We start from the raw sequence: 13633 nt of genomic DNA on the forward strand, positions 1-13633 counted from the left end.
TTATAGGGATCGGGATTAGGAGGAGTTATAGGGATCGGGTATAGGAGGAGTTATAGGGATCGGGTATAGGAGGAGTTATAGGGATCGGGTATAGGAGGAGTTATAGGGATCGGGTACAGGAGGAGTTATAGGGATCGGGTACAGGGGGAGTTATAGGGATCGGGATTAGGAGGAGTTATAGGAATCGGGTATAGGAGGAGTTATAGGGATCGGGATAGGAGGAGTTATAGGGATCGGGATTAGGAGGATTTATAGGGATCGGGATTAGGAGGAGTTATAGGGATCGGGATTAGGAGGAGTTATAGGGATCGGGATTAGGAGGAGTTATAATGATCGGGATTAGGAGGAGTTATAGGGATCGGGATTAGGAGGAGTTATAGGGATCGGGTATAGGAGGAGTTATAGGGATCGGGATTAGGAGGAGTTATAGGGATCGGGTATAGGAGCAGTTATAGGGATCGGGTATAGGAGGAGTTATAGGGATCGGGATTAGGAGGAGTTATAGGCATCGGGATTAGGAGGAGTTATAGGGATCGGGATTAGGAGGAGTTATAGGGATCGGGATTAGGAGGAGTTATAGGGATCGGGTATAGGAGTAGTTATAGGGATCGGGTATAGGAGTAGTTATAGGGATCGGGTATAGGAGGAGTTATAGGGATCGGGTATAGGAGGAGTTATAGGGATCGGGATTAGGAGGAGTTATAGGGATCGGGATTAGGAGGAGTTATAGGGATCGGGTATAGGAGGAGTTATAGGGATCGGGTATAGGAGGAGTTATAGGGATCGGGTATAGGAGGAGTTATAGGGATCGGGTATAGGAGGAGTTATAGGGATCGGGTATAGGAGGAGTTATAGGGATCGGGTATAGGAGGAGTTATAGGGATCGGGTATAGGAGGAGTTATAGGGATCGGGTATAGGAGGAGTTATAGGGATCGGGTATAGGAGGAGTTATAGGGATCGGGTATAGGAGGAGTTATAGGGATCGGGTATAGGAGGAGTTATAGGGATCGGGTATAGGATGAGCTATAGGGATCGGGTACAGGGGGAGCTATAGGGATCGGGTACAGGGGGAGCTATAGGGATCGGGTACAGGGGGAGCTATAGGGATCGGGTACAGGAGGAGCTATAGGGATCGGGATTAGGAGGAGTTATAGGGATCGAGATTAGGAGGAGTTATAGGGATCGGGTATAGGAGGAGTTATAGGGATCGGGTATAGGAGGAGTTATAGAGATCGGGTATAGGAGGAGTTATAGGGATCGGGTATAGGAGGAGTTATAGGGATCGGGTATAGGATGAGTTATAGGGATCGGGTATAGGAGGAGTTATAAGGATCGGGTATAGGAGGAGTTATAGGGATCGAGTATAGGAGGAGTTATAGGGATCGGGTATAGGAGGAGTTATAGGGATCGGGTATAGGAGGAGTTATAGGGATCGGGTATATGAGGAGCTATAGGGATCGGGTACAGGGGGAGCTATAGGGATCGGGTACAGGGGGAGCTATAGGGATCGGGTACAGGGGGAGCTATAGGGATCGGGTATAGGAGGAGTTATAGGGATCGGGATTAGGAGTTAATAGGGATCGGGATTAGGAGGAGTTATAGGGATTGGGTATAGGAGCAGTTATAGGGATCGGGATTAGGAGGAGTTATAGGGATCAGGATTAGGAGGAGTTATAGGGATCGGGATTAGGAGGAGTTATAGGGATTGGGTATAGGAGCAGTTATAGGGATCGGGTATAGGAGGAGTTATAGGGATCGGGTATAGGAGGAGTTATAGGGATCGGGTATAGGAGGAGTTATATGGATCGGGATTAGGAGGAGCTATAGGGATCGGGTATAGGAGGAGTTATATGGATCGGGTATAGGAGGAGTTTTATGGATCGGGTATAGGAGGAGTTATATGGATCGGGATTAGGAGGAGTTATAGGCATCGGGTATAGGAGGAGTTATATGGATCGGGTATAGGAGGAGTTATATGGATCGGGTATAGGAGGAGTTTTATGGATCGGGTATAGGAGGAGTTATATGGATCGGGTATAGGAGGAGTTTTATGGATCGGGTATAGGAGGAGTTATATGGATCGGGTATAGGGTGTCCTCATAGTCAATTTGTTCATCATTGCAAAGGTTAAATTAGTTAGAAATCGCCACCTTTGCCAATTTATTCTTTTCAGCGTCCAACCTGCTCACCCTCCGTGATGTCTTTGTTAGATCTGCAAGATAAAAGAGAGAATAACAAGCAGTGATACTCTGGGTGTGTGTATAACAAGCAGTGACACTCTGGGTGTGTATATATAACAAGCAGTGGTACTCTGGGTGTGTATGTAACAAGCAGTGATACTCTGGGTGTGTATATAACAAGCAGTGATACTCTGGGTGTGTGTATAACAAGCAGTGACACTCTGGGTGTGTATATATAACAAGCAGTGGTACTCTGGGTGTATATATAACAAGCAGTGATACTCTGGGTGTGTATATATATAACAAGCAGTGATACTCTGGGTGTGTATATATAACAAGCAGTGATACTCTGGGTGTGTATATAACAAGCAGTGATACTCTGGCTGTGTATATAACAAGCAGTGATACTCTGGGTGTGTATATAACAAGCAGTGGTACTCTGGGTGTGTATATAACAAGCAGTGATACTCTGGCTGTGTATATAACAAGCAGTGATACTCTGGGGGTGTATATAACAAGCAGTGATACTCTGGGTGTGTATATAACAAGCAGTGATACTCTGGGTGTATATACCAAGCAGTGATACTCTGGGTGTGTATATAACAAGCAGTGATACTCTGGGTGTGTATATAACAAGCAGTGATACTCTGGGTGTATATACCAAGCAGTGATACTCTGCTTGTATATACCAAGCAGTGATACTCTGGGTGTGTATATAACAAGCAGTGATACTCTGGGTGTATATACCAAGCAGTGATACTCTGGGTGTGTATATAACAAGCAGTGATACTCTGGGTGTGTATATAACAAGCGGTGATACTCTGGGTGTTTATATAACAAGCAGTGGTACTCTGGGTGTGTATATATAACAAGCAGTGATACTCTGGGTGTGTATATAACAAGCAGTGATACTCTGGGTGTGTATATAACAAGCAGTGATACTCTGGGTGTATATAACAAGCAGTGATACTCTGGGTGTGTATATAACAAGCAGTGATACTCTGGGTGTGTATATAACAAGCAGTGATACTCTGGGTGTGTATATAACAAGCAGTGATGCTCTGGGTGTGTATATAACAAGCAGTGGTACTCTGGGTGTGTATATAACAAGCAGTGATACTCTGGGTGTATATAACAAGCAGTGGTACGCTGGGTGTGTATATAACAAGCAGTGATACTCTGGATGTACATATAATAAGATTGTGGTACTCTGGGTGTGTATATAATAAGATTGTGGTACTCTGGGTGTGTATATAATAAGATTGTGGTACTCTGGGTGTACATATAATAAGATTGTGGTACTCTGGGTGTGTATATAATAAGATTGTGGTACTCTGGGTGTGTATATAATAAAATTGTGGTACTCTGGGTGTACATATAATAAGATTGTGGTACTCTGATTTCTTGCGGCTCCTCACTGCCCCTCGGACCCCAGACACACCCCAGCGTTGCCCCGATGTTACTGACCCACGATGGAGATGGGTGGCAGAAGCTCCGGGAATCTGATGACCCTGCCGATGTTGGTCCTCTCCTTCTTCTCCTCCAGAACGATGTGTGAAAGGACCGGCACCGTCAGGACGGCGAGAAGGACGGAAATCCCATTCATGGCGGCTAACCTGCGGGCGAGAGAAGGGGTCACACAGCCTGGGCTATGTAACGTGTGTGCGTCCGCGTACATCTGTGTGCGGATCTATGTGTCTGCATTGCATTCTGGGATCACCACAAGAGCGCCACAACCATGGCTGCCAAAGCTGACCCGGCGGCCATATTGTTCTCCCAGCATGTTTTTTTACCCAGGTGGTTTAAGGGTTAATTTACCAGCAACTGGGGGGTCCTTAGAGACAAGAGCAGCGCAGTGGCACCCCATGGAACCCCTCCCCCCGAAACCAATAAGATAGGAACAACGATCCCCCCCAAAGATGGACCTGGAAGATTTGGGGGCCATTTGTTTCCCCCGAGGAGGATTAGAAACACTTACAACTAAACTAGCAAATATCTCAGGATGTGGTAGGTCCCCGGGGTTACAAAGAGCGCTGTGTAGCTACGGATGACGCCATTGTTCTAATGAAAGGAAAACAACAACATTGAGGTTTGTTGCTCCGATACACATACACGCCTAGAGCGGTAATACCGGTATACACATACACGCCCAGAGAGGTAATACCGGTATACACATACACACCCAGAGAGGTAATACCGGTATACACACACACGCCCAGAGAGGTAATACCGGTATACACACACACGCCCAGAGAGGTAATACCGGTATACACATACACGCCCAGAGAGGTAATACCGGTATACACATACACGCCCAGAGAGGTAATACCGGTATACACATACACGCCCAGAGAGGTAATACCGGTATCCACATACACGCCCACAGAGGTAATACCGGTATACACATACACGCCCAGAGAGGTAATACCGGTATCCACATACACGCCCACAGAGGTAATACCGGTATACACATACACGCCTAGAGCGGTAATACCGGTATAAACATACATGCCCAGAGCGGTAATACCGGTATACACATACACGCCCAGAGAGGTAATACCGGTATACACATACACGCCTAGAGCGGTAATACCGGTATACACATACACGCCCAGAGAGGTAATTCCGGTATACACACACACTCCCAGAGAGGTAATACACATACACGCCCAGAGAGGTAATACCGGTATACACATACACGCCCAGAGAGGTAATACCTGTATACACATACACGCCCAGAGAGGTAATACCGGTATACACATACACGTCCAGGGAGGTAATACCGGTATACACATACACGCCCAGAGAGGTAATACCGGTATACACATACACGCCCAGAGAGGTAATACCTGTATACACATACACGCCCAGAGAGGTAATACCGGTATACACATACACGTCCAGGGAGGTAATACCGGTATACACATACACGCCCAGAGAGGTAATACCGGTATACACATACACGTCCAGGGAGGTAATACCGGTATACACATACACGCCCAGAGAGGTAATACCGGTATACACATACACGCCCAGAGAGGTAATACCGGTATACACATACACGCCCAGAGAGGTAATACCGGTATACACATACACGCCCAGAGAGGTAATACCGGTATACACATACACGCCCAGAGAGGTAATACCGGTATACACATACACGCCCAGAGAGGTAATACCGGTATATACATATACGCCCAGAGAGGTAATACCGGTATACACATACACGCCCAGAGAGGTAATACCGGTATACACATACAAGCCCAGAGAGGTAATACCGGTATACACATACACGCCCAGAGAGGTAATACCGGTATACACATACACGCCCAGAGAGGTAATACCGGTATACACATACACGCCCAGAGAGGTAATACCGGTATATACATATACACCCAGAGAGGTAATACCGGTATACACATACACGTCCAGAGAGGTAATACCGGTATACACATACATGCCCAGAGAGGTAATACCGCTATACACATACACGCCCAGAGAGGTAATACCGGTATACACATATACACCCAGAGAGGTGATACCGGTATACACATACACGCCCAGAGAGGTAATACCGGTATACACATACACAACCAGAGAGGTAATACCGGTATACACATACACGCCCAGAGAGGTAATACCGGTATACACATACACGCCCAGAGAGGTAATACCGGTATACACATACACGCCCAGAGAGGTAATACCGGTATACACATACACGCCCAGAGAGGTAATACCGGTATATACATATACGCCCAGAGAGGTAATACCGGTATACACATACACGCCCAGAGAGGTAATACCGGTATACAAATACACGCCCAGAGAGGTAATACCGGTATATACATATACACCCAGAGAGGTAATACCGGTATACACATACACGTCCAGAGAGGTAATACCGGTATACACATACACGCCCAGAGAGGTAACACACATACAGGTCCAGTATTACCTCTAATTTTTTTGGGTCCAGATACAGGACTGTCACCGGACTGGACACATGGTAACCCTCCCTGATATATATATATATATATATATATATATATATATATATATAATGCATGTAATCACCAGCAAAGTGATAAAAAATACAGCACTCGCCAGGTAAAGTCCAAATACACTGCATTCAGAGTGTTCACACAAATTCCAACGTTTCGATCCTCTTCAAGGGATCTTTCTCAAGGGGGTGTGCGAAAGATCCCTTGAATAGGATCGAAACGTTGGAATTTGTGTGAACACTCTGAATGCAGTGTATTTGGACTTTACCTGGCGAGTGCTGTCTCCTTTTATCATCTTGCATCATTCATCTTTATGGGCCAAGCACCGCTCTGATACCTATATTCCTAGGAGTGCCAGTGACCTCTTTTGGATATTTGGATATATATATCTTATATATCTATATATTTTTATTTTTTATTTTTTATATCTATATATTTCTCAAACCGTCGTATGTGTGTTTGCCTGTCTGTATGTGTGTTCCCTGTGTCTAATCAGGCCAATGAGATGGCTCCCTTGGGCTGCCCGTCCCCCCTGCCACAGCCGCCAACTTAAGGCTCCTCCCCCCTCGCTCTCAACCGGCTCTCGGATGGAGGGGAAGCGCGGCACGGCCCTCCTAACCCAGCCGCCAACGCTCACTTACCTCCCCGGCGCTCCCTTACCTCCCCGGCGCTACCTCCCCGGCCGCTAGGGGGCCAAGCAGCCTCCTCAGATCTGCGCCAGTCCCACTCTCCACCACCTCTCACTCCCGTCGTGTGTGTGTGTGTGTGTGTGTGTGTGTGTGTGTGTGTGTGTGTGTGTGTGTGTGTGTGTGTGTGTGTGTGTGTGTGTGTGTGTGTGTGTGTGTGTGTGTGTGTGTGTGTGTGTGTGTGTGTGTGTGTGGAGAGGGACATTTTACTCCTGCCAACAATTTGTGCCTGCCCTTCACCCCCCCCACCACTGCCCTTCACCCCCCACGCCCTGCCCCTGTCCTTCACCCCCTACCCCTGCCCTTCACCGCCTACCCCTGCCCTTCACCCCTCACCCCCTACTCCTGCCCTTCACCTCCTACCCCTGCCCTTCACCCCCTGCCCTTCGCCCCCCACCCCCTGCCCTTCGCCCCTTACCCCTGCCCTTCGCCCCCTGCCCTTCACCCCACCCCTTCGCCCCCCTGCCCTTTGCCCCCCTGCCCTTTGCCCCTGCCCTTCGCCCCCCTGCCCTTCGCCCCCCACCCCCTCTCCGCCCTTCACCCCCCTTCCCACCCCGCCCTTCACGAACCCCCCCTTCCCACCCCGCTCTTCACGCACCCCACCCCTGCAATCCCGGGCAACGCCGGGTATATCAGCTAGTATATATATAATATAAGAGAGTTAATATGAGACAGAGAGGCTGAGAGACATATATAATAATGGATATACTATGGGACAGATATATATATATAAAATGGATATAATATGGGAGAGAACGGTAATATGAGACAGACAGGGACAATGTATTGATATGTGTAATCTAGAGTTCCAAAAATAAATACATTACATATGTGTGAAAGGGATGAAATATAATGTGTTTGGTGAGTTTGGCAGCTCAAACGATACCAACATAAATATAACATTTTAATAAGTGTGCAAACCTGTGAAAAAGCAATCCTGTAAGAGCAGAAAATCTCTGCACCCATAAACTAGAAATATATATATTTATCTATCTCCATTTGGGCTTTATTTGTGTTAAATAAATCATGACACGGTGTAATATGTCCTGTGTTGTTGTTCATCTGAGGTTGTATTTACCTAATTTTAAGACCTGCTAAGGAACAGGTGATTGTTATTATGTCCTGATATGTAAAACCATGGAATTCAAAGAGGGTGTACTTTCTTTTTCACACCACTGTATATATATACTGTAGATATATACAAATAAGGGTATGTCTGAGCCCACAAAGTCCCTAAAATAGCTGGAAGTACATGGAGAAAATGTAATATAACGCTGAACACTCGCTCCGTGGCGTGAAATCGGAAAACACAGTGAGCAATGCTCGCAAAACCGCAGCTAAAGCTCACTCTAAGTGTAACAAGATATGCCCCAGGGAAGCTCATCTCCAGTCCTCAAGCCCCTCCCCCATCAACAGGTCAGGTTTTCAGGATATCCCAGCTTCAGCACAGGCTGTGCTGAAGCAGGGACCGATTGAGCCACCTGTGCGGAAGCAGGGACCGATTGAGCCACCTGTGCTGAAGAAGAAACTGATTGAGCCACCTGTGCGGAAGCAGGGACTGATTGGGCCACCTGTACTGAAGCAGGGAGATACTAAAAAACCTGACCTGTTGGCGGGGGGTTGAGGACTGGAGTTGGGCACCCCTGGGTTACCCGTCACCCATCACACATACTGCGCTGTCCACGGAACATGGAATGTGTCTCAGAGATCCGCTGAAATACTCTTTAGTGGAATAGATGTCCTCGAAAGGCGAGGTTTAGGGGTGCATTTCTGACTATTTTATACGCTGGAGCGGGCGCTGGGTGTTTCTGCTCTCCATATAAAATCATGTCTCAGTTTTTCCTAAAACTTCATTTGTTTGGGATTTTTTAAATCTTTTTAAATGAGGTGAAAATGTATTCAACAACAGACAGAAATGCCCAATGCTACGTCCAATGTGACAACATACACAGTTAAATACTTCAATGTTAGTATTCTCGTGAGTAAGGGTCATTTAGTGAAACCCTGTGGCCAAAGCATTATAAGCCTGCAGCCACGTCACGGCATGACCAGTATGCAGCCACGTCACGGCATGACCAGTATGCAGCCACGTCACGGCATGACCAGTATGCAGGTCCTAGCACTACCCTGCAGCCACGTCACGGCGTGACCAGTATGCAGGTCCTAGCACTACCCTGCAGCCACGTCATGGCGTGACCAGTATGCAGGTCCTAGCACTACCCTGCAGCCACGTCACGGCATGACCAGTATGCAGGTCCTAGCACTACCCTGCAGCCACGTCACGGCATGACCAGTATGCAGCCACGTCACGGCATGACCAGTATGCAGGTCCTAGCACTACCCTGCAGCCATGTCATGGCGTGACCAGTATGCAGGTCCTAGCACTACCCTGCAGCCACGTCACGGCATGACCAGTATGCAGGTCCTAGCACTACCCTGCAGCCACGTCACGGCATGACCAGTATGCAGCCACGTCACGGCATGACCAGTATGCAGGTCCTAACACTACCCTGCAGCCACGTCACGGCATGGCCAGTATGCAGGTCCTAACACTACCCTGCAGCCACGTCACGGCCAGTATGCAGGTCCTAACACTGCCCTGCAGCCACGTCACGGCACGACCAGTATGCAGGTCCTAGCACTACCCTGCAGCCACGTCACGGCATGACCAGTATGCAGGTCCTAGCACTACCCTGCAGCCACGTCACGGCATGACCAGTATGCAGGTCCTAGCACTACCCTGCAGCCACGTCACGACCAGTATGCAGGTCCTAGCACTACCCTGCAGCCACGTCACGGCATGACCAGTATGCAGGTCGTAGCACTACCATGCAGCCACGTCATGGCGTGACCAGTATGCAGGTCGTAGCACTACCCTACAGCCACGTCATGGCGTGACCAGTATGCAGGTCCTAGCACTACCCTGCAGCCACGTCATGGCGTGACCAGTATGCAGGTCCTAGCACTACCCTGCAGCCACGTCACGGCGTGACCAGTATGCAGGTCCTAGCACTACCCTGCAGCCACGTCACGGCATGACCAGTATGCAGGTCCTAGCACTACCCTACAGCCACGTCATGGCGTGACCAGTATGCAGGTCCTAGCACTACCCTGCAGCCACGTCATGGCGTGACCAGTATGCAGGTCCTAGCACTACCCTGCAGCCACGTCACGGCGTGACCAGTATGCAGGTCCTAGCACTACCCTGCAGCCACGTCACGGCATGACCAGTATGCAGGTCCTAGCACTACCCTGCAGCCACGTCACGGCACGACCAGTATGCAGGTCCTAACACTACCCTGCAGCCACGTCACGGCATGACCAGTATGCAGGTCCTAACACTACCCTGCAGCCACGTCACGGCCAGTATGCAGGTCCTAACACTGCCCTGCAGCCACGTCACGGCACGACCAGTATGCAGGTCCTAGCACTACCCTGCAGCCACGTCACGGCATGACCAGTATGCAGGTCCTAGCACTACCCTGCAGCCACGTCACGGCATGACCAGTATGCAGGTCCTAGCACTACCCTGCAGCCACGTCACGACCAGTATGCAGGTCCTAGCACTACCCTGCAGCCACGTCACGGCATGACCAGTATGCAGGTCGTAGCACTACCATGCAGCCACGTCATGGCGTGACCAGTATGCAGGTCCTAGCACTACCCTACAGCCACGTCATGGCGTGACCAGTATGCAGGTCCTAGCACTACCCTGCAGCCACGTCACGGCGTGACCAGTATGCAGGTCCTAGCACTACCCTGCAGCCACGTCACGGCATGACCAGTATGCAGGTCCTAGCACTACCCTGCAGCCACGTCACGGCACGACCAGTATGCAGGTCCTAGCACTACCCTGCAGCCACGTCACGGCATGACCAGTATGCAGCCACGTCACGGCATGACCAGTATGCAGGTCCTAGAACTACCCTGCAGCCACGTCACAGCATGACCAGTATGCAGGTCCTAACACTACCCTGCAGCCACGTCACGGCATGACCAGTATGCAGGTCCTAGCACTACCCTGCAGCCACGTCACGGCATGACCAGTATGCAGGTCCTAGCACTACTCTGCAGCCACGTCACGACCAGTATGCAGGTCCTAGCACTACCCTGCAGCCACGTCACGACCAGTATGCAGGTCCTAGCACTACCCTGCAGCCACGGCATGACCAGTATGCAGGTCCTAGCACTACCCTGCAGCCACGGCATGACCAGTATGCAGGTCCTAGCACTACCCTGCAGCCACGTCACGGCATGACCAGTATGCAGGTCCTAGCACTACCCTGCAGCCACGTCACGGCCAGTATGCAGGTCCTAGCACTACCCTGCAGCCACGTCACGGCATGACCAGTATGCAGGTCGTAGCACTACCATGCAGCCACGTCATGGCGTGAGCAGTATGCAGGTCCTAGCACTACCCTACAGCCACGTCATGGCGTGACCAGTATGCAGGTCCTAGCACTACCCTGCAGCCACGTCATGGCGTGACCAGTATGCAGGTCCTAGCACTACCCTGCAGCCACGTCACGGCGTGACCAGTATGCAGGTCCTAGCACTACCCTGCAGCCACGTCACGGCATGACCAGTATGCAGGTCCTAGCACTACCCTGCAGCCACGTCACGGCACGACCAGTATGCAGGTCCTAGCACTACCCTGCAGCCACGTCACGGCATGACCAGTATGCAGCCACGTCACGGCATGACCAGTATGCAGGTCCTAGAACTACCCTGCAGCCACGTCACGGCATGACCAGTATGCAGGTCCTAACACTACCCTGCAGCCACGTCACGGCATGACCAGTATGCAGGTCCTAGCACTACCCTGCAGCCACGTCACGGCATGACCAGTATGCAGGTCCTAGCACTACTCTGCAGCCACGTCACGACCAGTATGCAGGTCCTAGCACTACCCTGCAGCCACGTCACGACCAGTATGCAGGTCCTAGCACTACCCTGCAACCACGGCATGACCAGTATGCAGGTCCTAGCACTACCCTGCAGCCACGGCATGACCAGTATGCAGGTCCTAGCACTACCATGCAGCCACGTCACTGCATGACCAGTATGCAGGTCCTAGCACTACCCTGCAGCCACGTCACGGCGTGACCAGTATGCAGGTCCTAGCACTACCCTGCAGCCACGTCACGGCATGACCAGTATGCAGGTCCTAGCACTACCCTGCAGCCACGTCACGGCACGACCAGTATGCAGGTCCAAGCACTACCCTGCAGCCACGTCACGGCATGACCAGTATGCAGCCACGTCACGGCATGACCAGTATGCAGGTCCTAGAACTACCCTGCAGCCACGTCACGGCATGACCAGTATGCAGGTCCTAACACTACCCTGCAGCCACGTCACGGCATGACCAGTATGCAGGTCCTAGCACTACCCTGCAGCCACGTCACGGCATGACCAGTATGCAGGTCCTAGCACTACTCTGCAGCCACGTCACGACCAGTATGCAGGTCCTAGCACTACCCTGCAGCCACGTCACGACCAGTATGCAGGTCCTAGCACTACCCTGCAGCCACGGCATGACCAGTATGCAGGTCCTAGCACTACCCTGCAGCCACGGCATGACCAGTATGCAGGTCCTAGCACTACCCTGCAGCCACGTCACGGCATGACCAGTATGCAGGTCCTAGCACTACCCTGCAGCCACGTCACGACCAGTATGCAGGTCCTAGCACTACCCTGCAGCCACGTCACGGCATGACCAGTATGCAGGTCGTAGCACTACCATGCAGCCACGTCATGGCGTGAGCAGTATGCAGGTCCTAGCACTACCCTACAGCCACGTCATGGCGTGACCAGTATGCAGGTCCTAGCACTACCCTGCAGCCACGTCATGGCGTGACCAGTATGCAGGTCCTAGCACTACCCTGCAGCCACGTCACGGCGTGACCAGTATGCAGGTCCTAGCACTACCCTGCAGCCACGTCACGGCATGACCAGTATGCAGGTCCTAGCACTACCCTGCAGCCACGTCACGGCACGACCAGTATGCAGGTCCTAGCACTACCCTGCAGCCACGTCACGGCATGACCAGTATGCAGCCACGTCACGGCATGACCAGTATGCAGGTCCTAGAACTACCCTGCAGCCACGTCACGGCATGACCAGTATGCAGGTCCTAACACTACCCTGCAGCCACGTCACGGCATGACCAGTATGCAGGTCCTAGCACTACCCTGCAGCCACGTACGGCATGACCAGTATGCAGGTCCTAGCACTACTCTGCAGCCACGTCACGACCAGTATGCAGGTCCTAGCACTACCCTGCAGCCACGTCACGACCAGTATGCAGGTCCTAGCACTACCCTGCAGCCACGGCATGACCAGTATGCAGGTCCTAGCACTACCCTGCAGCCACGGCATGACCAGTATGCAGGTCCTAGCACTACCCTGCAGCCACATCACGGCATGACCAGTATGCAGGTCCTAGCACTACCCTGCAGCCACGTCACGGCGTGACCAGTATGCAGGTCCTAGCACTACCCTGCAGCCACGTCACGGCATGACCAGTATGCAGGTCCTAGCACTACCATGCAGCCACGTCACGGCATGACCAGTATGCAGGTCCTAGCACTACCCTGCAGGCACGTCACGGCAATGGAGGGGTGGGAGATGTGCCGGGAGGGGGGGGAGATGTGCCAGCCGGGGGGGAGGGGGGAGATGTGCCAGCCGGGGGGGGGGGGGGGGGGAGATGTGCCAGCCGGGGGGGGGGGGGGGGGGAGATGTGCCAGCAGGGCGGGGGGG

The 13633-nt window shown here is 51.4% G+C and overlaps 1 protein-coding gene across 1 annotated transcript in view; it reads right to left on the reverse strand.

Annotated features, from left to right (window-relative positions):
• The window catches only part of ASIP (agouti signaling protein), a 72591-nt gene that overhangs the window by 5972 nt on the left and 52986 nt on the right, over positions 1–13633 (reverse strand). Inside the window, exons 2-3 of the mRNA XM_075571910.1 lie at positions 3649–3797; positions 2152–2213 (exon numbers count right to left, since the gene is read on the reverse strand). Of these exons, the coding sequence (XP_075428025.1) occupies positions 2152–2213; positions 3649–3787 (201 nt within the window). The 5' untranslated portion in view covers positions 3788–3797. The remainder of the gene's footprint in view (positions 1–2151; positions 2214–3648; positions 3798–13633) is intronic.

The sequence above is a fragment of the Ascaphus truei genome, chromosome 15 (assembly GCF_040206685.1).
Source record: "Ascaphus truei isolate aAscTru1 chromosome 15, aAscTru1.hap1, whole genome shotgun sequence".
NCBI classification, from domain to species: Eukaryota; Metazoa; Chordata; class Amphibia; order Anura; family Ascaphidae; genus Ascaphus; species Ascaphus truei.